Below are 27,624 nucleotides of genomic sequence, written 5' to 3'. Positions count from 1 at the left end.
CATCTACTCTTCTTCAGAATAATAAATGAAAAGCAGTTTTTACTTCTAAAACAAGCAGATCTCACCATCTGCTCATGGTGACGGTGGGGGAGCTAGGGTGATGAAAGCAGGTGACTACAGTTCAGATGGGCTCACCTCAGCTCAGGCAGCAGAGTCATTCCAGGGAAATGGAGTCATTTGTACCTACAAGGCATCAATCCCATTCAAAAATTCACTGATAGTTTAAAGCTCACACCAAATGTGAAAAAATTCAACTTCTAAATGGTTTTCTGAAAAACAAAGTGATTCACCTATGCTTTCATCATTTGCAAGGGCCCAGCATTTTTGGGTGTAAAACCAAGAGCTGTCTGGTTTAAGTAACTCATCAGCATGAAGTGTATCCCCTTCTTCAGTGTAACATCTTTGTGGCTCCTCAGCCCAAATGAAGCAGCTTTCTCCAATGAGTAGAGGCAAGAAAAACATCTCTACCCCCAAACATCCAAGAGGACATTGTAACCTTCTTCTTCTCTAGTTCTCTTTAGCAGTGAGGAAAGCAAGCTTCTTAAAGTGCCCGGACTCTAGCCTTGGGACTTCTATCCCTGGGGACAGCTGAGCACAGTTGGTAACACTCTCCTCTGCTTTAAGCAACATGAGAAACTTCACATGGTGGAGTTTTCTTCCAGGGCCAAGGACAAGAGGTAGAAAGCCAAGAGTCACAGCAAAACCAGTGGAAATCAATGAAACCTATTAGTGAGATGACTAAAATAGAGTATGTGAGGTCGGGAGGTACAAAGGAAAGAAGCTAATGAGAGCGCTATCAGTCCACCTAAGAACACACCCATCGAGGGTCTCAGTCTTGAATTTCTAAGACCCACCTCTTTCCTTCTAGTAGGAAGGCAAACAATTCCCATGAAATCAGATCTGAAGGCCACAGAAAATCCCAAAGCCCACCTGAAAGTATACAAACTAAGTACCGTATTGACTACATTAATTCAATTTGGTATGCAGTTATCAACAACCTTCACTTAGACCACGGCACTCTTAGTAATCTTAAGTGAAACATTTTCAGAGGGAAGTGACAAGTAGACATAAATGTACTCCTTCAGTGACTTTATAGCAGCGACTGTGCCAGGACAAGACACGAGTGCCTGGAGGCCCACAGGCGGCCAGGCTCACTCACTAGCCTTTTGGCTTACACACTTCGTGTCTGTCCCATGGGCTAAACTCAGGTGACCATTAGCCAGATGCTACCTCTGCAGATGCTAGGGGTCTCGGGACAACAAAGCAAGCTTGCCAGCAAACACCTGCTGCACCCTACACCCTGCCCAACTTACCTTCACCAGAAAAAAGGACACACCATACGTCCGGAGGGATCGGGCAAGTTTGACATACTTGACCTTGGCTTCTATTTCGCTCATCTCTCCACAGTTCTTATGCTCCTACAAGTGACAGCAGCAAGGGCTGGTTATTGTAGCTCTGCCAGCACGTGGACTTGGTAGAGGTGGTTACAACATATGGCACATAAAGTTGCTATGAATGATCACTGACGTTTGTGTCGGAGACCCCTCTGTGACCCATGTACCAGCTGACCGAGGATCAGAGCACAGAGATAGCTCGAATGCAGGGCTTCTTAATGGCAACTGGAGCCCAAACTCCCTACAGATTTTACACCTACAGGCAACAATTCATGCCATGTAGCATGGCAGACCAGGGTCCAAAGTGTAGTCGACTTTTTGGAAGAACTCCATATCCCCAAAGGTTCAGAACCAATGAGCAGAGTCGTTTAGTAGAGCTAAAATAATGTTCTCCAGGAGAGGTATCATTCTAACATCCACCCAAAATACATGGTTTTCCAAAGAGCAGAATATATAAATACCTGCACGTCAGAGTGCTTGGAAACAAGACTGTGTGCATTTTATACAGACGAAATTTCTACTTCAACTTATATTTACATTTCAATACTGAAGAAGACTTTAACATTTTGGATTCACTGGAGTGATTGTTTTATGGCAAAGTTGATGATAGGGCTTTTCTTACCGTTTGCCTGGAAGAGAAAACTCTCTGACGTTTATGGAAAAAAACCTGAATTTTAAAAAGACACCAGTTTCCAAATTCTAAGCTTCAAAAAACAAATATCAGGACAAAGAAGTTACTTGTAGCGGCTTCTTCAGTGCATTTTAAGAGCAGATCACCTTGTTTCGACACTATCAAGATAATGCCTTTGAAATTAAATGTATGCACATTTTTCTCAGAAGGACTAAGTAACCTTTAGCAGGAAGGTATGGATTAAGATAATAAATCTGCCCAAAGTAGAACTGTCAGCTTCTTTACTCTTGAGTCACTAATCATTCATTATATAAGCAGAGTACCTGTATGGGGTACTAAACTATCATGTGCAGAGGCCCCTCTCATACTAATAGATGAAGCTAGGGAGTGAGAAGAATAATAAAGTTCTGTACATTTCCAATACCTGAAATATTCTCTTTTCAGCTCCTCTCTGCTTGATGTATTCTTTGGGCAGGAATTCCTTTAGACTGAGAGAGAGAACAACAAAAAAATAATAATAAGCCATTTATTCTATGATGAGAAGGAAAAAAAAAAGACATTTTTGTACAACTCCGTGAAGTCATTAACTTGCCCAGTATTTTATGGGACAATTAAAGAACAGACTGCCACATCTCATAATACACTTAAATAGGACACAAATACAAAACCAGTCTGATACAAAGGATCAAACTAACAAAGTTAAAAAAGAAAGAATTTCCCTGATACATTGTAAAGTGCCAAAGCAAAGGGTGCAAGAGTGTAGGGTATGCTATCCTTTGTGATAAAGGGAGGAGAGTGCTTTTCATTTTACGTGGTTAATACGTATTTTTAGGGGTGCCAGGGTGGCTCAGTCAGTTAAGCATCTGATTCCTGGTTTCGGCTCAGGTCATGATCTCACGGGTCGAGACTGAGCCCCGCGTTGGGCTCCGTGCTCACTGGGGAGTCTGCTTGAGGACTCCCTCTCCCTCTGCCCACGCCCCTACTCTTACATGTGCGTTGCCTCTCTCTAAAATACATAAGTAAATCTTTAAAAAATATACGTATTTTTAAAACAATACACACATACATCTAGTACTAATTAAAATGATTCTCTATGGGAAGAAGGGAAACACAGGGCGAAGGGAACAAGGACGGAAGTGAAACCTCTGGATATCCCTTGCATTAGTTACCACTTTAGAACCACTTGCGTTAGTTACCACTTTAGAACCACTTGCGTTAGTTACCACTTTAGAACCACTTGCGTTAGTTACCACTTTAGAACCACTTGCCTTAGTTACCACTTTAGAACCACTTGCCTTAGTTACCACTTTAGAACCACTTGCGTTAGTTACCACTTTAGAACCACTTGCGTTAGTTACCACTTTAGAACCACTTGCATTACAGTTACCACTTTAGAACCACTTGAAATTACAAGGAAGGGGAAAATTCAACACCTAAAAATCTAAAGCAAACTGAAATAAATGAACTTAACAGTGTATCAAGTTGATAGCATAACCACAGGAAGAAAAATGATTTCAAATAACTTTGAAAAACCGTCTTTCAACTACACATCCCTAGTGAGATGTTTTAAATATAAAGTGAACCATGGAAGACATATTAAATATTGATAACATTATTTTAAAGCTATACCCTCTCCCCTCTAAACACATAAATACACACACACTATAAAATTACATTATTACATTATATAGAAGTAGGATGTCATATATAATTAGGATAAAGTGAGTAATTATGTTAGGTGTTAGAAACCAAACTTTTTAGCACGAAATAGATTAAAATAAAGCAAAAAAATAAAAGTTAAATGAAAACCCTGTAGTCTTTCATTTGAATTGGAAATACTGATCTAAATGTCTGATTCATTCTTTTTCTGGAAAACAGTTTTTAGTGTGTCCACTGAGGAAGCCAAGGGCACGGACCATCTGGTGGCACTGCCAGGGCCTCGGTCAGGTAGCCTCCAAATACTATTTCCCACCACAAGGAATCAGGGATCCCTGGAGAAGGGACTGATTCTAATTCTGGGGCAGGAAATGTATTAAATGTTCTTGGGGCTTCTTATGCCTGAGATCAAAGAAGCTATCAAAATGACACTGGACTGACATCAAGGGGTAACCACTGGCCAAAATCAGGATGATTTTTAAAACCTTACACAAAGGAAAAGACTGAACAATATAAGAACCCCGCATCCATTCATGGCCATTTCTGACTCATCTACTCCTTTACCTCATCACCTGCGCTGGATTATTTCCAAGCAAATCCTACAGATCATATAGTTAACTTCATGTGATGGGGCAATTAGAGTGTCAAAGAATGATGACCATAATGGGTAAAAACACAGATATATAAAAATCCCATAAAGATCCTTTAAAAGAATCACTGGTCACCTTAACAGGTGGCTAGGGCACCAACTCCTACTGAAAACTGATTAACACAAAGTAACAAAGCTAACAAACGCAGAAGGAATAAAAGGAGTCCAAAATCATCATTTTATAGCTCCTAACGAAATAAACAATGGATCAAAACATGCCGGATGGCTGCTAAAACCAACAAGTGACAAGTTAATGGAGAACTTTATGGGAGATAGTTCAGTCTGATTCAAACCCACTTAATCAATTTTATTATTAATAAAAGTGGGATAACCAGACAACACATGCCTAACTGATGCAACAGGAAGTATACAGCACTATCCAGGAAGTATTTTTGGCAGTAAAGAATAATATATAATTTAAACTGAATTTAACTAAGATGCTAGATCTAAATATTAGTTTATGAAAAGAGAGATGGAAGACACCACCAGGATAAAATCAGCCTGATGCCAACTAGGGCAATTCTATAAAAATAACCCAGGTCCCTCTAATAGAGTTTCAAAAGACGTATTTACTACAAAGCTACAGTAATAAAGACAGGGAGGAATGGATATAATAATAGGCCAGTGTAACAGAATCAAGAGTCTAGAAATTAACCTTTACAGCCAGTTGATTTTCAGCAAAGGGAATGGGTTTTCAATGGAAAAAGGATAGTCTTTTTAACAAATGGCGCTGAGACAATTGGATATCCATGAGCAAAACAGTGAAGCTGGATCCTCTACTTCACACCAAATGCAAAAATTAACTCAAAATGGATCAGAGACCCACATTTAAGCTAAAACTGTAAAACTTCTAGAATAGAGGAATAAACCCTGATGGCCTTGAGTCAGGGCAACACTTAAGATTCAATACCAGAAGCACACACAGCAAAAGAAAAAATAAGTGGGACTACATCAGAATAAAAAATCTGGAACTCCAAGTGACATGACCAAGAAAATGAATAAGCAGCCTGAAGAATGGGAGAAAATACTGCAAATTAAGTATTTGATAAGGGACTTGTATTCTGAATACGTAAGAACTTTCACAACTGAACAATGAAAAGACAACCCAATTAAAAAATGGGGAGGGGATCTGTAAAAACATTTTTCCGAAGAAGATACACAATTGGCCAAAAGCATATGAAAATATGCCTAACTTCCGTAGGCATCAGGGAAATAAAAAAATATTACAATACGATACCATACACCAAGGTGGCTACAATAAAAAAAGATGAACAAGTGTTTGCAAAGATATGGAGAAATTGGACTCATGATGCATTGCTGGTGGGAATATAAAATGGTATAGCTGCTGTTGAAAACAACATGATAGTTCCTCAAAGCATTAAACAGCAATTTTACTCCTAGGTATGTAACCAGGAAAAATGAAAACATGTCCAAACATTTGTACATGAATGTTCATAGTAGTATTCCTAATAGCCAAAAGGTAGAGACAACTCAAATGTCCAATCAACTGATGAATGGATAAGTCAAATGTAGTTGATCCATACAATAGAACATTACTTAGCAATAAAAAGGAATAACATAGGATATAAACTCCAACATGGAAACACTGTGCTGAGTGAAAGAAGCCCATCAAAAGAGACCACAAATTGTATGATTCCATTTATAGGAAATGTGCAGAATAGGCAAATCTATAGAGATAGCTAGGATCAGTGCTTGCATAAGGCTAGGGATGGGCATGGGGTTCCTGAGGAGTGGCTGCTAATACACACACAAGCTTATATCAGGAGGGATAAAAGTGCTCTAAAATCAGATTGTGTGATGGTTGCACAATCTTGTGCATACACCAAAAAACACTGAATTGTACATATGGCATGTGCACTGCATCTCAATAAAACTTTTCTTAAAAAAAAAAACCTTATGAACCAAATAAAATTTGTAGGTCTTGCTTAAATCCTGATATTAAGTAAAAACAGTATTTTTGAGACACTGGGGGGAAATTTAACAAAGACTGGGTATTAGATGGTATTACAGAATTGTTGTCAATTTTATTAGGTGTTAGGATAGATTTGCGGTTGTACAGGTTTAGAAAAATTTTTTTTTAATTTCTATTTGTCAGAAAACCATACTGAAGTACTTATAGATGAAATAATATGCTGCCTGGAATTTGCTTTAAAAGACTCCAGCAAAAAAAGTAGTGGGGAGGTAGGGTGAGGTCAGATTCTGGCTACATTAACACTTGAATAATGAAGTCAGATCAGCCCGCAAACTACTTCCATTGACAAAAGTTGTAAGCACATTTTCTGGAATTTCAGGGATCTAGTAGCAGAACAATCTGGATTTCTCAGGAGGGTCATGAGGGGGCAGAGTCTAAGAAATATCTAAGCAGCGGCCCATTGCATGTTATGACTATCATTAAGCAACTTCACGGACAAAAACGTGACTGGTCACTGGAAGGCACCAAGGTCACAAAAAAAGCTGAGTCACAGAGAAGTTAGCTGAGGTCACAGGACTTGTTAGTGCCGGGAGCCTCTGACCTCCCAGAGCAAGAGGAGACCCACCTGACAACACAGGTGTTTCAGGTTTTCCCCCAAAGCACACTGAAAACGATAGTGAGAAAATGGGCCACTGGACAGTAGCTGCTGTGCTACCAACCAAGGGGGACCTGGCTAAGGTAACCAAAAGCATCCAAAAAGGGACCCATGAAAAACCCCTCGCAACAACTGTTACTAGAAGAATTCCAGAGAGCAGGGTCCAGAGGCCAGCCAGGGGCAGAAGATGTTAGGCATTAATGGCAAGAATGTTCTGTGTGGCAACAATCCGCCTTCTATCCCAACTAACCCTCCTGTTCTTCAGGAGGTATGGAAAACAACTTGCACTAGAGGTGTTACCTTTGATGTCACAGGAGTGGATTCGGGAGTTTGTCATCAGGTATTTTAAAATACGAAGTGTGTGTGTGCCCATGTGTGGCCTGTATGTTTCCCCAGTAAATCAGCCAAGTGCCCGGTGTCAGCATGAGGCTGGAAGGAGCAGGCAGCCCATCATCACTGCCTGCCAGGCAGCAAGAAGCTCCAGCTCAGTTGTTTTGATTACCAACCCTGAGCTTGGAAGGCTCCTAAGCATCGGGGACATGCATACAAGTGAAATCTGTCAGCCTTCTTGGAGAAAACGGGTCGACTGTCAAGCCTGTTCGGCAATTTTTCTCTTAATTAAGCAAGCTCTGGCCAAGCAAAGTCCCCCCCACTGCCTCCTTCGGTATTCCCACTTGAATATGGCTACATTAACACTTGAATAATGTGTTATTCTCCTCCAAATCCTACCCCTGGCCTTTTAAATAACACCTTTCCTGAGTGCAGTAATAATAGACCCTCCACTTCACAGAGAGGGTGGGCTAGTCCAAGCTCTTCTCCCTGAAGAGCCATGGGAGGTTGGAAGTGTGCAGCCAGCAGATTCTTCTCTCATGAGCCCCACTTCTGCTCTGGCCAAGTCAGCTGTATTTGTTCTGCACTCTTGCTGCTGGCCGAGCGTCACATGATAATGCAATAAACCAACAGAGCCCACAAACTGCTAACATAGGGGGAAAAAAAAAAGCAAGCTACTGAATGCTTAAGAAAGGTAAATATTTCCCAAAGTTATTAGATGTGAGTCCACTGTAAAATACTGAAAAGAAAAAAATCATGAAAATCCAAAAATAGTTTCACCCTCAGATTGCTCCAGGATCATCTTTAAATTCGCTCTTAGATGACGTGGTTCATACAAGGAAAATACAGAACCCCAACCAGGGGATCCACACCAAGAAAAAACTTTGGTCTTTCATCAAAAGATTAGCAAGCTGGGGTGCCTGGGTGGCTCAGATGGTTGGGTGTCTGCCTTCGGCTCAGGTCATGATCCCAGGGTCCTGGGATCGAGCCCCGCATCGGGCTCCCTGCTCAGCGGGGAGTCTGCTTCTCCCTCTCCCTCTACTGTTCCCTGTGCTTGTGCTCTCTCACTCTGTCAAGTAAATAAATAAAATCTTTTAAAAAAAAAAAAAAGATTAGCAAGTAAATGTATAAATTGAAAGTTTATCTACAGGGTTTCACAGAGGTAGATACCACTGTGAATTCTGTATTTCAATTTTTTTTTTTAAGATTTATTTGAGAGTGAGTGTGTGCTCATGTACTCTGGGGGTGGGGGGGTGGGCAGAGTGGGAGAGAGAATGCTGAAGCAGACTCCCCGCTGAGCAAGGAGCCCAACACAGGGCTCCATCCCAGGATCCTGAGATCATGACCTGAGCCTAAATCAAGAGTTGGCTGCTCAATTGACTGAGCCACCCAGGTACCCCTTAAATTCTGTACTTTAAATGTCTTTTTGGATTATCCACAGTCTAAGCCATGTTGATAGGGGATTTCTACCATCAACAACTGCTGTTTATTTTTTTTAATTAATTTTTTATTGTTATGTTAATCACCATACATCATTAGTTTTTGATGTAGTGTTCCATGATTCATTGTTTGTGCATAACACCCAGTGCTCCACGCAGAACGCGCCCTCTTTAATACCCATCACCAGGCTAACCCATCCCCCCACCCTCCTCCCCTCTAGAACCCTGTTTGTTTTTCAGAGTCCATCGTCTCTCACGGTTCGTCTCCCCCTCCAACTTACTCCCCTTCATTCTTCCCCTCCTTCTATCTTCTTCTTTTTCTTTTTTCTTAACATATGTTGTATTATTTGTTTCAGAGGTACAGATCTGTGATTCAACAGTCTTGCACAATTCACAGCGCTCACCATAGCACATACCGTCCCCAATGTCTATCACCCAGCCACCCCATCCCTCCTACCCCCCACCACTCCAGCAACCCTCAGTTTGTTTCCTGAGATTAAGAATTCCTCATATCAGTGAGGTCATAGGATACATGTCTTTCTCTGATTGACTTATTTGGCTCAGCATAACACCCTCCAGTTCCACCCACGTCGTTGCAAATGGCAAGATCTCATTCCTTTTGATGGCTGCATAATATTCCATTGTGTATATATACCAATCTTCTTTATCCATTCATCTGTCGATGGACATCTTGGCTCTTTCCAGTTTGGCTATTGTGGACATTGCTGCTATAAACACTGGGGTGCACGTACCCCTTCGGATCCCTACATTTGTGTCTTTGGGGTAAATACCCAGTAGTGCAATTGCTGGATCGTATGGTAGCTCTATTTTCAACTGTTTGAGGAAACTCCATACTGTTTTCCAGAGGGGTTGCACCAGCTTGCATTCCCACCAACAGTGTAGGAGGGTTCCCCTTTTCCGCATCCCCGCCAACATCTGTTGTTTCCCGACGTGTTAATTTTAGCCATTCTGACTGGTGTGAGGTGGTATCTCATGGAGGTTTTGATTTGGATTTCCCTGATGCCGAGCGATGTGGAGCACTTTTTCATGTGTCTGTTGGCCATTTGGATGTCCTCTTTGGAAAAATGTCTGCTCGTGTCTTCTGCCCATTTCTTGATTGGATCATTTGTTCTTTGGGTGTTGAGTTTGATAAGTTCTTTATAGATTTTGGATACTAGCCCTTTATCTGATATGTCATTTGCAAATATTTTCTTCCATTCTGTCGGTTGTCTTTTGGTTTTGTGGACTGTTTCTTTTGCTGTGCAAAAGCTTTTTATCCTGATGAAATCCCAAGAGTTCATTTTTGCCCTTGCTTCCCTTGCCTTTGGCGATGTTTCTAGGAAGAAGTTCCTGTGGCTGAGGTCGAAGAGGTTGCTACCTGTGTTCTCCTTTAGGATGTTGATGGACTCCTGTCTCAGGTTTAGGTCTTTCAACCATTTGGGGTCTATTTTTGTGTGTGGTGTAAGGAAATGGTCCAGTTTCATTCTTCTGCATGTAGCTGTCCAATTTTCCCAACACCATTTGTTGAAGAGACTGTCTTTTTTCCATTGGACATTCTCTCCTGCTTTGTCAAAGATTAGTTGACCAACAACTGCTGTTTACTGAAAGTCAAACACTGTTCCAGGTGCTTTACATGTATAAGTAGATTAATTAAATGCTGACAAAAGCCCATGGAAGAAAATATCCCATTTTATACATGGAACATGAGGTTCAGAGACACTATATTGCCCGCAATCACAACCGACAACTTAAGCCTCATCTGTGGTCTCCAGAGACCATGCTCCTAGCTACTCAAAACTCTGGTCCCTCCAAGCTACACTTTACTCAAAACACATAATATGTGATCAGTATTTCAGAACCTTCAGATAAATAATAAGACAAGAGAAATAACCAGTCAGTGGTAAAAATTACCGTAAGAGTGGCAATTTTTTAGAAATGCCCAGAAGCCATTAAATGAAAGAAGGGGAACTCAAAACATTTGGGGGAGCAGTGTCTAGATTCAAATCTAGGTGTTCACAAAACCTCATTTTCTTATATAAAATTAAAGCTGCTTGTTCAAGTACTTCCAAGAGAGGGGGACTCAAGATGTTCTGTGGTCTGGTGAGAAGCATTCAAGTATATGAGAGTCAGCTACGATTTTGGGAAATGGGAACTGCTTCTCATCGGTCCCAGAGTTGCCACAAGGACATGTCCACAGGCAAGCCCCCACTTGTCTGAGCTGGTGTTTACCCAGCAAGAGTGGAGGCTTGGAGGGGAGAGAAGGCGGAGAGATACAGCAAGGACAGTGTCACCCACAGGACACTGGAACACTCAGATTTCCTGAGCCCAGCCTTCATGGTCAGTCACCAAATGACCAACAATAACGTCTCAAATTTGATATCATGTAAGTGGTCCCAGGACCAGCAGCATTAGCACTACGTGGGAACGTGTCAGAAGTCCCAAGCTTCAGGCTTCATCCCAGACCAGCTGAGTGAGAGGCTCTGGAGGTGAGGCCCCGCAGTGTAAACAAGCTCTCTAGAGGATTCTGATGTATGCTGGAGTCGGAGAACCATCAGCACACTGGGCTGAAAGCTCAAGCGACGGATTCAGACACATCTGAATTAGAAGCCAGACTCAAAGCTGAACATATCTGTACGATGGAGGGTACTAGAGTGATGTCCAGCCTAACTGTGGAGACGACGTGGGAGGAAAGAAGCATCTGTCGAGCTGGGAAACACTGAGGGTGAGAAGAAGTGGAGGGTGAAGATGGCATGGGGGAAGCTCGGAAAGGGTTTGAGGACTTAACGTCAGCCACACAGCAGTTCTGGGCTCCCGAACCAATCCCAGTGCCCTTTGGTCTAAGGACAGGAACCCATGCAGAGGCTCAGGGGTAGCTTGGGGCTAGATCAATTCAGTGGTGCCTGGTTTGAAAGTTCTGGAGTCTGAAAGCAGTTAGGGAGGTAGGCACCAACTTTAGGAGGCTGCTGCTGGGGAGGGGAGTGAAGGCACCACTGGACGGTCACAACCTCCTCTAATGGGAGAGCCCCTGGTTGTCAGGTGCACAGGACAGAAGCAAACAATCAAGAAACTGGTGGGTCATAGTGGTGAGGAATAGGAGGTAAGGCAGAGCCGATGAAAAACACAAGCTGAAATAACTCCTTCTCCATTAGTTTGAAAATGCGATCTACAGCCAAATTATTCCAAAGACTAACTCTAAAGCAGGAATAGGAGTTTGAATAAACGCCAAGAGAAAAACTGACTCAAGGCCTCCTACTGTGTCAAAAGCTTTGCTTGTTGACAAGAGAATTATGTTCAGTTTGTAGTGAAAAACTTCCAAGTCCTCTCTGAATTCCTCAACAGAGATTCATAGATCAGGTTGCTTTGTTTTCTCAGTAGGACACATCCAAAGCACATGCCAACAGGACAAGCGGCTGTGGTCAACGAGGCTGAGAGGGGTCCTCAGCGTGCGCCCCACCTGCCTGCACCCAACCACTGGGTCATCCCCCTGCAGCACACAGAGCCAGGAACACTTGGTGTCTGAACTCCAAGGCCTGTTAATTTTGCCTTTGCCAGATGTGAGAGATCCAGCCTCAGTGAACACAAGCTTTTATCACCTCAGACTATTTGCAACTGTTTTTAATAAAAATTGTCAATTGTGGAAACATTGGAAATAGATCCTATTGTCATATTTGCTTCATGATTGCTACCCAGTTTTAAAGAAATAGAGATTACAGATTTAGCTGAAGTCCCCCACCATCCTTCTTTCTCTCCCTAACTGTACTTTCTTGTAGTTTTCATGCATATTTGATTATGTTCCTACTTCTCCTTGTACCTATAAACATACTGTTTCTCTTTGTATTTTTAAATTCAACATTCATTTTTTGAAATGTCTTGTTTCCTCTGTAAAGTACTTTGATGTTTTCATACATCTAAGTTTGTGCCCATTTAATAGACATGAAATGCTATATTCTTATTGATTTTGCATTTGATTCACTTATGAGGCTGAATATTTTTCCATATCTTTATAAGACAGTTGAATTTCCTCTTTTCTAAAGTACCTGTTGCTATACTGAGTGGTGATTTTCTTTTCTTTTCTTTCTTTTTTTTTAAGGACTGCATGCCTGTGCATGCACACGGGGTGGGGAGGTAGGTGGAGAGGGGCAGAGGGAGAGGGAGAATCTTACACAGGCTCACTGCCCAGTGCAGAACTCGAACTTGAACTCACAACCCTAAGATCATGACCTAAGCTCAAATCAAGAGTCAGTCACTTAACTGACTGAGACATCCAGGTGCCCCTCTTTGTTTTCTTTTTAATAATTTCTGGATATTAGCTTGTTCTTCATAGTATGTGTTGCAAACATGCAAATTTCTTCTTCTACACTTTGGAGCTTCACTCTTAATTTGGTAATATATTTTGCCTATTATTTTAATTTTAATAAAGCGGTTTATCAACCTTTAGAACGCTTATCACCCAGCATCAGTAATAGAGTATTTTTAATTACTATAGCTTTATAAGAAATTGGGTATTTGTGTGAATCCTTCAATTAGCCTTGGTCTGAGTCCAGACTAGTGCATAGTAATTTTTTAACAGTTTTATTGAAATATATATATTATCTTTTAAGTTTTTATTTACTGAAGTATAATTAACATAAAGTATCCTTTTAGTTTCAGATATACATCGAGTGATTTGGTATTTTTATACATTATAAAATGACCCCCACAATAAGACCACCTGTCACCATACAAAGTTATTACAATATTATTGACTACATTCCCTATGCTGTACATTACATTCCTATGGCCTATTTACTTTGTAACTGAAAGTTTGTGTATCTTTAATCCCCTTCACCTATTCCAATTCAACAATGGAAGAAAACAAAAATATCAATTCAAAGAGATACAGGCACCTCTATGTTCATTGCAGTATTTACAACAGCCAAGATACAGAAGCAACCCAAGTGTCCATTGATGGATGAATGGTTCAAGAAGACGTGATGAACAATAGAATATTATTCAGCCATAAAAACAGAATGAACTCTTGCTATTTGCAACATGGATGGATCTAGAAGGTATTATATCTAAAAGAAAGACAAATACCATATGATTTCACTTATATGTGTAATCTAAAAAGCAAATACACACACACAACAAAACAAACAGACTCATAGATGCAGGAAACAAACTGTTGTTGGTTACCAGAGAAGGGACGGGTTGGGGGGTAAGCAAAATAGGTCAAGGGGGTCAAGAGGTACATATACCTTTTAAGATTTGTTTTTCTCATTACTTGATATGTGGGATTGTGATTAGAATTGAACTGAATTTATAGACAAATATGAATTGCTTTTGTGACATTCAGCCTTCCATTATATATTAACATAACAAAACACTCCATTTATCTAGACCTTCATTTATGTTCTTCAATGAGCATTATATATATATATAACTATAATTATATTGTGCGTGTATATATATATATGTACACACACACACACACACACACACACACACACACACACACACACACCTGTAGGTGAGTATGAATACGATTGTTGGGACCTAGGTGGTGATAAGCAGTTATATATTTATCTCTTTTCCAGGGACTTTACTCTTAGTAGCTCTAAGAAGTTTCTCTGTAGACTGAGAGGATTATATGCAGATAATCCTATCACCTGCAAATAGTGACAGTTTCAGTTTTCTAATCCTGAAATTATTCATCTTTTTCTTTCCTCATGTTGTATTTTACTTATTATCTGCCTCTCTGCACTACAATGTAGGTTCCACAAGGGCAGAAATGTTTATGTTTTTATATTGCTCTATCCCCAGTGCCCACAAGGCAGGCCATAAATTGTTCAAGTTGTAACCTGCAGTTACCTCTAAATACACGTCATGTTGTACTCAATGTTTTATTAACTTTGGGGAGGGCATCTCTATTCAGTTTAAATGTTTTCCATGGTCTATATTCAGTTTTGGTATTTGATTCTGCTAGTTCCAAATTAAGGTGAGAAGGTTTTTTAAATTTTCTTTCCTTCTATTCTCTAAAATAACTTGGGCCTAGTTTTCACTTGTTTTGTGGGGTATTGTAAACTGATAAGGCAATTTCTTTCAAGATTAGAGATATACTCAGATTTCCTCATCACCCATTTTGCGCCAATTTTCAATTTTTTTGGCCGCAAGCTTTCAATTCATTCTGATTTTTAAAATCCTCAGATAAAAACTTTATCTGAAGTTCTGTCCTATTTTCATTACCTATAATGTTTATTTTTTGCCTTTTTCTACTTCTGCTTTTTTCTTGATCAAACTTACCAGGGGTTTACATATTAATTTTTCCAAAGCAGCAGCTTTGGGTTGTGTTGATTCTGTGATTTCTATTTCATTACTTTCTCTTGGCTAAAATATTTTCTTTATTTTCATCTTGTTCTACTTATCACTGAGGAAAGTATGTTAAATTATTCCACTAAAATTGCATGTGAGATTCTCCTTATGCTGTATCTTTCCTTTAAATATTTTAAAGTAATATCACATGCATATAGGTTCATAATTTGTCATCCTGGCAAATTAGTCTTTCTATCTTTATAATGACCTTTTCTGTTTCTTCTTAGGTTTTCTTTGTCTTACAGCCTATTTTCTGTGACATTAAATACAGCTTCACCAGTTTTAACTAGTTTCCTGGGACATCATTTTCTATATGCCTTTACTTTAAACTTTCCTCTGTCCTTAAAATGTAGGTATGTCTTTTAGAAATAGTATGGAGCTGGACAATATGAGAACCTTTATTAATAGCTGGATTTAGGGGCGCCTGGATGGCTCAGTTGGTTAAGCGTCTAGCTTCAGCTCAGGTCATGATCCCAGAGTCCTGGGATGGTGCCCCATGTCCTCGGGCTCCCTGCTCAGTGGAGAGCCTGCTTCTCCCTCTGCCTCTGCACCCCCCCCACCCCCCACCACTCATGGCTCATGCACACTCTTTCTCTCCCTCTCTCTCAAATAAAACTCTAACTAAAAAAAAAAAAAAAAAAAAGAGCTAGATTTACTTTTATTTGCTATGATGCCTAATATTTAGAAGTCTTTCTCTTATTTGTACCTGTACCATACTTCTTCTGGGTTTGTTTCCACAACCCACCCTGCTCACCTCCTATTGTATTGGTCACATTGTTTGTATATCCTCTCCACTCCTCCCTGGCGCTGGTTTGGAAGTTACACAATCTATTTCTGTTCTTTTAAGCTGCGAATCTTTACAGCTTTGTAATCATTGATCAAAGCCTTCTATGGATCTTATTGTTATCAAAGAAGATTAGATGCACTGATCAACTTTAGACCTTAAATCAAATGTATGTGATAAAACTGAGGACCACTCCAGGCAATGGGTATAGAGTGTTCACTGTATAATTCTTTCAGCATTTTGTGTGTTTGATTCTTTTCATAGTAAAATATTGGGGGGTGATAGACACTGGGGAAGGTATGTGCTATGGTGAGTGCTGTGAATTGTGTAAGACTGTTGAATCACAGACCTGTACCTCTGAAACAAATAATACATTATATGTTAAAAAAAAAAAGAAGAAGAAGATAGCAGGAAGGGAAAAATGAAGGGTGGGAAATCGGAGGGGGAGACGAACCATGAGAGACGATGGACTCTGAGAAACAAACTGAGGGTTCTAGAGGGGAGGGGGTGGGGGGATGGGTTAGCCTGGTGATGGGTATTAAAGAGGGCACGTTCTGCGTGGAGCACTGGGTGTTATACGCAAACAATGAATCATGGAAACACTACATCAAAAACTAATGACGTAATGTATGGTGACTAACATAACATAATAAAATTAAAAAAAAAAAAAGAAGGCGGCTTTGATCACTTTTTCAGTCAGGGAAATGTGACCATGTCATTTTGTTTTAATTAAGAGGAGACGAGTATCCTCAGGAAGTTTTACCTATACAATACATGCAACAAGGTATACAATTAAATACCTACATAAAATGAAAATGCCTCATTACCTAGACTAGATTTGGTCTAATTAAAAAGTAAATCAAATTCATAAGGAAAAATAGTTGCCACTAGGCATAATAAGCTTCTTTTAATTTGGAATCTGAGTAAGGATACACATACCACAGAGGCATGAGCTTCATACTATAATCTCAGAAAAAAGGAAACTGACTGAATACGATTGTGTAACCCTGGCTGGCTACCACAGATTAAGACATGGGGCATTTTTAGTGGGGTATAGGTATGCAGCATTCCATAGGGCCCCCAAACTGCAGAAGACTCTATAAGGGTAATACCAATGCTCTGATACCGTTTGGAAGCCCCACACAGGTGAGCCATCTGGGGTGTCACAGAACAGAGAAAGGCAAACTTCGCATGGTTCCTGCAGGAAGGAAGCCAGACCGATTGGGTAGAAATGGGCCCTGAGGAACACTTGGCCATATGACTTATTTGGAGAATACAGAACCAAGTGAGTGACAGGACATATGGAGAGCCGTTCTTAGACACAAGTTCACTGCGCAGTATATTGTAGGCCAAAGCGTCACTTTGGAAAGGCTCCTTCGGATTCATTAAACCCAAGGGTAGAGGGTTTTTTGGTAACAACTCACTTTAGAACCATCACCATGTTGGCCAAGCACATTTGCTGCCGGGGAAGAAGTTAGATTTTCTTGTTACTCTAGGGCCTATGCTGATCCCAATTACTTTCCACCAAAGTGAAAGTGGGGTCAAGGGCCAAGTAAACACTTATGTTACCCTCGTTCCTCAATATACTTGGACATAATGCAAGTGATGCCCTACTCAACACGTTTCAGGTTGGCATATCCTCCAGAAAAGGGACGTCTGCCCCCAGCTGGCATTCAGCTCAGGTCCCACCACCAAAGCTTCTACAAGTTACACTCTAGGTCACAGCAGGCTATTGATCACGTCAAGACACTCTGTATATTTGCTGGGGGGGGGGGTGTCGGAGGGGGCTCATCCAAATGTTTCATCTGCCCGAAGAGGAAGCAGGAGAGAGAAAAGTATGGGGGGAGAAACAGGTAAAGGAATGTTACCAGAGGAAGAAAGAGACAAAACTCTTGGAGAAGCTGATCAAAACAGAGGGCAAGATCACTTCAAACAAAAGCAGCCTATGTGTGGCTGGGCCTGTCCTGCTGTGTATTTCTAGGAAATCCAGCCCTAAGGCCCACGTTCTGTGAGGCCATGATATATCTGTAGGGTTGCTTTCTCTTAAATCTCCAGGAACTGAGCTCTCCCCCAAAACACCCCATCATTTTCTGCAAGAGAACCAAAGACCAGATGTATGCAAAAGCGAAGTATGTAATGTGTACCCCACCCTTTCAGAGCAATGAAGAATTCTTAAGATTGTAATAAAGAACGTGAAGTTCTTTTACGCTCTCTTGTTCTAAAAAGGAGAGTCTTGAAAAGAAATTAAAGATGACAAAATCTGGCCTAATGTGAAGAAGGAAGGTTCTAATGGGAAGAGATTTCAGAAGATGGAGGTCCTGGGTTCATCAAACCCAAAGATATCCCAGGACAGACTATAGACAATGTCTTGGCAGGGTGCTACAAATTCTGTGGTCTCCATGGAATCACCCTCTGCCAGAACTTGGAGCACTAACCATCACAGTCATTCCAATGTTGAATTTCTAGGCCTTTTTGCTTTCTCCAAGGTGCACAAATTTGGTCATATACTCAACTGAGGCAGAGCTAACAACCTCACAAGTGATTACAAATAGGGTATGTATTTTATGTAGCTGGCTCAAAAATAAATAGTGAAAAGAAGAGGCGAGAAGAGGAAAAAAACCCAAACGATTACTTACTCTAAGAATCCCGGTTTGTGTTTATGTTCCACATGAGGTCCAAATTGTATCTGGGCTTGAAATCCTCCAAACTCACAAGCTTTTTCAAAGGAGACAGGATGGGAGCCATTCAGGATATCATCCCGAGCCTGAAACACAAGAGGCAGTGAAAAGCATCAGGAGCTTGGGGGAACCACACATACTCTCCAGGGACATGTTCCTGCATCTGAATGCACCCTCTCTGTGGGGCAGAGGGAAAGTGCCAGCCAACAGGGACACACTCAGGACACTGCAGGTGACTGTAGCACAGGAGGATTAAGGCAGAAGGAAAACAAGTCCTTCCCCCAAACTGCCTATAGATAGAAAACATCAGCAGTATCCAGAATATTAAAACTAAAGCTTCAATATCTAGGAAGGTAGAAGTGATCATGAAAAATAAAGAGGCAAAGAGAAATCCTTGTGATTCACGATATACTCCTTATGTCCCTAAATCATTAAAGCTAACAGAAAAATTACCTAGAGGTAAAATCAACCCCCAATCCTCATCCCAAGATAAAGGCCAACGTAATGTAAGGTGGTGGCATGGGGAGAGAGACGGACAGACAGTAACTCAATACCACAGCCATGTAAGGGAAATAAGCAAAATGCACAATGCTCGAATGAGGAATGCCCGGTGTGTCTAAAGTCCTTCTCCCAGTTCCTGATCCACCACTTCTGTTGCTATCTATTCTTCTGTCTTTTCTTTCTCCAGTTCAATGAGCCCCAGACCACTCTCCGGGCAGATACGCTAAGCGATGGCTCTGAGCCTTAAACCAACAAGCATTTTCTTGGTGCCTGGCTATCTTCCTTCTGCCTCCGGGCCCTCCTCCTTCCATGCCATTCTTGTACCTACTAACTCAGGGGTTAGCAAACATTCCCTGTCAAAGGCCAGAGGGTAAACATATTAGACCTTGTGGGTCATGCTGGCTCTGTCACAACTACTGAACTCTGCCACTGAAACGGGGAGAAAAGCCACGGGCAGTAAGGAAACAGTTACATGATGTGGAAAGGGTTCACCCAACAAACCCTTTCATTCATGCAAACGAATGAGCTGTGTTCTAATAAAACCTTATTTACAAACACAGGGGATGCCAGGGCAGCATTTTGCTGACCCCCGCATTATTTCCAAGGGCAGATAAGTAGGTAAACAGAAGGAGAGGAAAGGGAGGGAGGGAAGGAAAGGATGAAAGAAGATCAGGATTTCCTTGAGCCGAAAAAAAGACCGCGGACCCTCTGGTACGAAGCCAGCACCTTACATATCGGGAAACTGCAAACTCTGAGAAGTGAAATGACTTGTCTGAGCTTCAACAACGGGTTAATGCTGAAGACATAAAAGGCTATGAAGAGACTATCTTTCAGGTAATGAGAAATATGGATTTTCTGACCAGTATTCACTTGTATCCTAAGACACCAGCGACGAGAGCTTTAGTGCAGTGGTTAGCCCGTTCGTGCCTCCAAGTCAGGCAGAGATACAGTACCGACCACCAGGTCTCAATCTGGGAGGCCACAGAAAGGCCCTCCTTTCTTTGTGGAACATCAGTCCGTACCACAACCAAGCATGTGAGGAATCCCGCAACAGTGCCCCCTGGAAACTGTGTGCCAAAAACCCTGTGGAAGCCTGAGCTGAGCTCCGGCTCACCACAAGCCACGGCCAGGAACTTCCTGACTTCTCACCACCCTCAGTGAGCACTAAATGCTGTACCTGAACGTAAAGTAAATTCAGCTGCACGGGGTCTCTCGAGTCCACATTCTGATCAGAGTAGAAGAACTTCCGTCTAAGTAGCAATGTCTCGTGTTCATCTACTCCTTGTTCTCTGAATGTTCGGCTGTGATCCAGCCAATTTACTGCAACACAACAAGACAGATGAAAGAGCTGTATGTATTCTTCCTCTTGGTTTGAAGAGATTTATCAAGAGAGAAGGGTGTTTCTGGAATGCTGATATTCAGTTAGTTACTTATATTAAAACTATGCTTTTTAACTTTGCAAAATTATTCCACATATACCATCGTGTGCCATATGACCCACCAAAAAACACCTGAGAGAAAATTCTCAGCCATTCCTAAAGTTTGTTAAGGCCCCACAATCAATTTTTAACACGGTGGGAAAGAAAAAAAATCAATGATCTATGCCAAGACAACCACGTGAGCATTTTCCTTTAAGTCAACAGTGGATACTTCAGTATCATTGCATGAAAGAATTTATAACTGATTATCATGAGTTACCTCTACCTGTAAGCACAAAAAGAAGAAAACAGAAGTAATTGGCGGCGGGGGGGGCAGTCGGGATGAGGGGTGGGTGGGAAGCAGGACAGAACACCAAGGGATCAGGGATGGTAGAACCCTGCCCATGGTCCAGCTTGGATCTCACTCAGAAAACACTCACCTGTTACCTGGGTGCACAGGAATGGAGCACCGCTCTACACTTTCCACAGCTCTCATTCCCATACTCCTCCCTGGGCTTAACACACACATTGTGAGTAAGTAAGTATTACAAGCCTCACTGGGTTCTAAGCAACTTCAGCACAGGCAACGTGTGGGAGTGATCTCATCTCCCATGGTACCTGGGAGAGTATCATGCACCTTATAAAAATCCTTGGGATTTGTCTACCACCGTCTCACTTGGAAAGAAGTATGTAACTGGAAATCAGATGAGGCAGAAAGAAAAAAACAAGAAAGAAGAAAGGGTCACAAGAAATGAAAGCTTCACTGAAGATCAATAAACATAATGACCATGATAACATCTTCCCAATGCAGCAGCAAGAACAATGAAAGAAAGAGCCTGGGAAGGTCTATATAACTGTGCATGAAGTAAGATCCTCGATGGGGTGGGGGATGCTGGGCAACCAGATGCACATAGCATACTTTGGAAAACGTGGGTGTAGATAAGGGCTTTTCCAAATATTAACTGTATGGTCACAGAAGAGGACTTTCCTATAATCAGCATTTTGTAACCTCTAAGGAAATAACGGATCTAGGCAATGGTCATCAATGGCTGTTAACATCACAAAAAAGGAGACAACCAAACACAACGTTCTGACGGAAGTACACAACACCACATAAGGAGTCTTTACTTAAAGAATAGACACATACACATGAATCTGATCACGTTTCCAGATGTCAGGAATTAAGAGACAGAAGTACGTGCTAGAGTGACACCACAGTCAACAAAATCCAGACTGTAGAAAACTCCATACAAATAACAATCTGCTTTCTTCTTCCCAGAAATTCCGAGAGGGGGAAAAAAAAAGAGATGGAGGTGAAGTGTGAGACAAAAACAGGTAAGCGTCACTTCATCCAACCTTATTTGGCCCCAGTTTAAACCAATTATTAGCTTTTTTAGAAGACAGTGTGAACATAATTTATATATTTGACATTAAGAGATTACTTTTTTTAGGTGTGAAATAGGACAATAGTCTGTTTTTTCCCTTAGAAGTCGTTTAGTGCCACAGACCAACAGCCAACAGAAAACTCCTGCCCAGGGTCAAGTACGTGAAGGGAGGGGAATGAGGCCTGGCCACGCCTGCACCTGGCCCAAGCTCCTTTTTTTTTTTTTTTTTTTTTAAGATTTTATTTATTTATTTGGAAGAGAGAGACACAGCAAGAGAGGGAACACAAGCAGGGGGAGTGGGAGAGGGAGAAGCAGGCCCCCCGCCGAGCAGAGAGCCCGACGCGGGGCTCGATCCCAGGACCCTGGGATCATGACCTGAGCCGAAGGCAGACACTTAACGACTGAGCCCCCCCCGGCGCCCCCCAAGCTCCCTTCTGGCACTCACAGTCATCATCCGTGTGAAGCTTGGCCTTCAGCTTCTCCATCTTCCTCTCGTCTCGCAATAGAGTCCTGTCTTTTTTTAGCGTCCCTGTCCCTTCCTCTTTCTTTTCTTCAATCGTTTCTTGGATTAAAGAGTACTCTTCATAGTTTGTTATTCCTAAAAATATAAATTAGGTTATAATTACCAGTGATGACACTGCTGTCACTCCTTCCAGCCGGGGGCCTGTGATACTCCGAGGAGTCGCCAGTAGCACAGAACAGAAAGAGGCTTTACAAAGGTGAGGGTCAGGGGGCCACCCAGGAGCACACATCAAATAACTCTGGCCAAAAACAAGGTTTCTCAGCTAATTAAGCCATGTTTAAAATGTCACATTCAATTCTCCTAATTTTCAAGAAACAAGCACAGAGTAGAGATCATGTAGACCAAGGCAAGACAGGGTCAAACGAGAAGTGGCTGAAGCAACTGGTCTTCCTTTGTGTGGAGAGAAGACTAAGTGAGGCCAGGACACTTTTTCCAAATATTTGAAGGGTTTCAGGCAGAAAGGAGATGACTAGAAGCTACAAGAAGAAAAGTTGTATAGCAATCAATTGTACAGGCTGCCCCTATCAGTCTTCAGGGAAATATAGGATGTCACTGATGATTATACACAATCTCAGTCATGGAGAGAGAAACTGAATTATAGGATTCCAAACATATTTTCAATTAAAAAATTCCTTTTGGGGGCGCCCGGGTGGCTCAGTTGGCTAAGCGTCCGACTCTTCAATTTGGCTCAGGTCACACTCTCAGGGGCCTGAGAGCCAGCCCTCCATCAAGCTCTGCACTCAGTGGGGAGTCCGCTTGAGATTCTCTCTTTCCCTCTGCCCCTCCCCCGCTCATGCTCACTCTCACGTGCCCACGCAGGTGTGCTCTCTCTCTCTGAAGTAAATATATAAATAAAATCTTTAAAAAAAAATTCCTTTGGCTTTTGAAAGAGAAAATCTCTCAATTTCGACTCAGTGAGACATTCAAGTGTTTACAATACCAGTTAGCAGGTTTGCATTATCTAGGGAATAGTAGCACCGTCCTAGGATTGGACAGAAATCAGTGGCTAGGACACATTCAGGATTGGCAAGTCACCAAATGGGGGTGAAACAACAGGTGCGTAATTAACAACAAAACAAAAACTGGAACCTCGGCATGGGAATGCTCACCTATCCTGCTGCAAATAGTGACCAGGAGTTCCCCAACGGTCTTGGAGTCATCCACCATCACTGTTTTCACGGATCCATCCAGCATCCGGATTTTCTGAGGTCTCTGTTTCTTCTTGTATTCCAAAATATCCTATAGCAAAATCCCACAAAATTTTCATACGACTTGATAAACCAGGTAATCAACTTGGACACTTTTCTTTAAAAAAAATGAATTTTCCCTAGCACACTCTGATTTCCTCCTTCCAAGTTTTCATGAGATTTTTGCCACTAAAACAGAAACCCCAGTGCTAAGTAACTGCTTCCAACAAGCTTTCTTAAAATCTGATGGTGAAATTGCCCCCGAACAAGTACCGTTTATAGCTTACAATTCTTGAAAACTAACCTCTATAAACTTAAAGTAGCTTATGCCTTCCTGAAAGTCTGTGGATGATCTGCTTTGATGAGAACTAGCAGAGGAAAAATCCTACTTACCATTGAAAAAGACAGTAGTGTGCTTCTCCAATTATCTTATGGTTGCAAGCAATTTTTAATATAGACGTCACGAAGGAATAAATAATACCCCCATAGCTCTTTATAGTGGTGGTATGCCACAAAAGTCGTTTTTTCAGTAATGGCAAGATGAAACAGGGGTAGTAGGTTTGGAAGTTACTTTTAAATAGACTTTTTTTTTTTTTAAACTACACTTAACAACAGAATTATGAATGAAAAATTAATTAGTACCACATAATTCACTCTCACTTTATGGAATACTGACCAATCAGGTATGTGCATTCCATATACTAAAACCCAGTTATCTTCAAGGTTAAGCTGAAGACAATATTTAACACTGTTTTACTCATTACCTCTAATTCCAAACACAATCATTTTTTGTTGTCGCTGATTGTTATCAAGCTTGCATCTCATATGGACTTCCCTTTACAAAAACAAAACTGATTTATATTCAATCGCTGACTACCTTTAAGATCTTCTTGTTTTCCCCTCTAATCTACCCTTACTTTTTATCATTAGTCACCAGGATACTTCCTATATCCTTACAGAAAGACGCTCTATCTTATTTCCTAGCTACCAAGTGCAACCATGGCATGTGCAAAGAGCTGAACACACTAACCCCAAGCTGCTTTAATTACTCTGTGGAGTTGCAAGAATTTGGACTGCCGATATTTCCTCTTACTACCTGGACAGCCCTTACAAAGTCAAAACTAGGAATAAGATGCCCTTGGAGCAAAACAGATTGTTGGGTCTCCCTTTTTCTCTAAGGCATAATAGGATGTTGGTTTCTAGAGAAGGCCCACAGACAAGGTGACAAAACAAAACAAAAACAAAAACAACAAAAATGACATCTACAACATACCCCATTTCGCAACATGTAGTAATCCAGTGTTCTGCCTGCTTCCAGCCAAATTCCTTTCCTGGGGTCTTCATCCGAGAGAAATAGCCCATAATCAGAAGCTGGGAGATAAAGAGAAGAGAGGATAAAAGACAGAGTGCCGCTGAAGCCATCACTGACTTCCAAGCCCTGAGTCTGCTGACTTGGCCGGATGTGGGCATTCTCCTGCATCAGACAGGTTTCGTTTTGACAACACAAGCAAGCCAAGGGGTAAAGCAGAAGAGGTGAAATGAGGCCTGAGCTGCAACGTCAACACCCACAGAGAAGGTTCGTGATTCTTAAAACCAGTGGGCAGCAGCTGTGTCTACACGTTAGGGAAACACCAAGAACAGAACAGCCCAAAGAATTGGGCTTTGTTTCCTAACACTTGCTATATAAAAACCTGGCAGAGAAGCCGTGAAGAAGGACAAGAGGAGCCATGGAGAAACTAAGGAAGTGACCCCTTAAGCCCAAGGCCACTTAGGCAAAGGGGGGCCAGTGGAGCCTTTACACTTTGAATAATCCTTCCATCATCCCAAAACAGCATTACAAAAGGCAAGCAGGAGGGCCCAGGGAGATGAAGCCACTCTCCCCCACCCCACTAAATTATGAATATAATTGGAAAATAAAACTCTATGTTCTCCATAGAAATCCCTTAGTCTGATCAGGAAGTACAAGAGCATGGTGGCAGGAGAAAAGCTGTATCATTTCCTGTCTAAAGATTTCTATCTTGGGGCATCCGGCTGGCTTAGTCAATAGAGCATGAGACCCTTGATCTCGGAGTCATGAGTTCTAGCCCCATGTTGGGTGCAGAGATTACTTAAATAAATACATTTTTAAAGATTATAAATAAATAAATACAATTAAAGACTTCTGTCTTCCTGAATGTGATTCAAGGTAACCTCAGAGACCCAGGTGAGGGTCTGAGCTCCTGTTGTTTCTTAGAAAAACAACTTCAAGATCTAAAAAGGTTTTGATTTTCACCAGAGCCAAACAGCAATCTAACCCAGAGAAATTTTTTTAAATCTGGGAGAAAAACAGTAGCAGAGAAGACACCAGAAATGACTGGATAACCAGAATTTAGAGCAAGGGCGGGAATGTGGGATACCTTTGTTATTCTACATTACCCAAAAATAAAAAAAGTGTTTAAAATAATATAAATAATGCTTTTAGACCAAAAGTTTGGCAGTTTTGTGACATCTTTTTGAGAAGATCAATGCCTATCTCTAAGAGTCTCGTACTCCCATTTTTAAGTTAAGTTTCAGCCCATTTTCACAGTAAAGGCTTATTAATTTGGGAGTAAATCCCAATTTCTCAAGTGCCAATCAAACACTAAATAAAGGAAGGAAATGTAGAGAGAGGAGAAAGGGCAATTGAAAATAAAAATTCTATGAATGGCTTTTGTTTAAACTCAGATTCATAGTGGTCAGTGGTTTAAACAAACAGGAAACAAAACAGATTCATAGATGCTCCCCATCCCATAAGAGTTTGATCAAGTTTATAAAGCCCCTTCAAAGTAACTGAAATATAAGGCTTGCCCTGCATCCTGATGGCAGTTCCAACCTGCTTCAGGCTGCGTGTATGGAAAACAGGGCTCAGTGTATACAAATGCGTAACTGTTGGAGTAGCTTCATTTGTACCTTATAGGGCAAATGAGATGACATATCAAAAAGTGACCTGTAAACTGTAGAGAGCAATGCTGAGGTATGGAAGGGTCATGACAATGGGCATCACAATGATGACCCAGTGGCAGCTGTGGCCATTGTCAACACAAGCCTCACTCCGGAGGTAAGTAGTGTCCAGGATAAGAAGACATTTCATTTGGGAAACATACACAACACTAGTGCACTTGGGTAACACTCAGACCGTCTGTTTCTTTAGCTACTAAGCAAAGAACATACAAACATGTTTCAAGAAGCCAGTGAATAACCAATGGCCTACCTTGGCCAGTTTGTGCCTCCGGTACCCGTTCCCTAATGACTCGACATGCATCGTACACGGCTGTAGATGGTTCAAACTGCATGGTCTTCACCACATTGCAGTGGCGGACACAAATCTTTAAGGACAGGGCCACCATTTTCCTAAATGATTTGAAGATCCTTACTTAGAATGTCTGGAAAACACAAAGAGACAAATGGTGATATTCATAATAGTCTTGAAAAAACTGCTAGACTCTAAATCAGCTTTAAATAACTGAAATAAAATAGCAATTAAAGTGAATACTTTGGGTAAAAACACAAATTAAAAGATTTTAAAAATTTTTAAATAAAACAAGAGCATCTAGACTCAGGGTTAACATTATCACAAAGTGGCAAGTAGACTCTCTAGGGAAGAAGGATCTATGGAAGTTCACCAAGACTCCTTCTCAATGGTGCTCCCTACTTTGGGTTTCTAACATGGGATCATCAGTGTGAGAGGCAGAGAGCCTTGGGCACCACAGCTACCTCCTGAAGATGCTTCCGTTAGCAGCCTCAGTGCCCCAGCTCTCTCCCCACAGCTCCTGGGGACAGGAAGAAGCATGAATGCCCTCTCAGATGCTCCTCAGGGCCAAAGAGTTCCACCTCATCACGTACCAGAAGACAGCATCTGGGCCCAAGTCCAACACGAGGATCCTGTGTAAATCCAAGCAAGGCCCTCTGGCCGCTCTGCTTCAGTTTCCCCACAAGAAGCCACAATGGTAATAGCCCTGTATAATTCATAAAAGAACCAAACCCTGAGGGGTTATCAATGGGATCCCAATGCCCAGTTTTAGAAAGTATACAGGTTTAGGCTAGGTTTTATTTCATAAATGACTTCTTTTTAAAACCTAAGTCCAAAAATTT

The 27,624-nt window shown here is 41.4% G+C and overlaps 1 protein-coding gene across 1 annotated transcript in view; it reads right to left on the bottom strand.

Annotated features, from left to right (window-relative positions):
* The window catches only part of TLN2 (talin 2), a 203,228-nt gene extending 176,349 nt beyond the window's left edge, over window positions 1-26,879 (bottom strand). The window contains exons 1-8 of the mRNA XM_028100406.2: window positions 26,744-26,879; window positions 24,788-24,885; window positions 23,437-23,566; window positions 22,250-22,402; window positions 20,179-20,321; window positions 18,459-18,586; window positions 2,450-2,513; window positions 1,314-1,418 (exon numbers count right to left, since the gene is read on the bottom strand). Of these exons, the coding sequence (XP_027956207.1) occupies window positions 1,314-1,418; window positions 2,450-2,513; window positions 18,459-18,586; window positions 20,179-20,321; window positions 22,250-22,402; window positions 23,437-23,566; window positions 24,788-24,885; window positions 26,744-26,879 (957 nt within the window). The remainder of the gene's footprint in view (window positions 1-1,313; window positions 1,419-2,449; window positions 2,514-18,458; window positions 18,587-20,178; window positions 20,322-22,249; window positions 22,403-23,436; window positions 23,567-24,787; window positions 24,886-26,743) is intronic.
* Window positions 26,880-27,624: the final 745 nt, after the last annotated feature.

Source organism: Eumetopias jubatus, unplaced genomic scaffold, assembly GCF_037043125.1.
Source record: "Eumetopias jubatus isolate StellerSeaLion01/CBP00866 unplaced genomic scaffold, mEumJub1_p1.0 scaffold_7, whole genome shotgun sequence".
Lineage (NCBI taxonomy): Eukaryota > Metazoa > Chordata > Mammalia > Carnivora > Otariidae > Eumetopias > Eumetopias jubatus.
The sequence above is the reverse complement of the archived record's forward strand: the minus strand, read 5'-3'. Positions and strand labels throughout refer to the sequence as shown.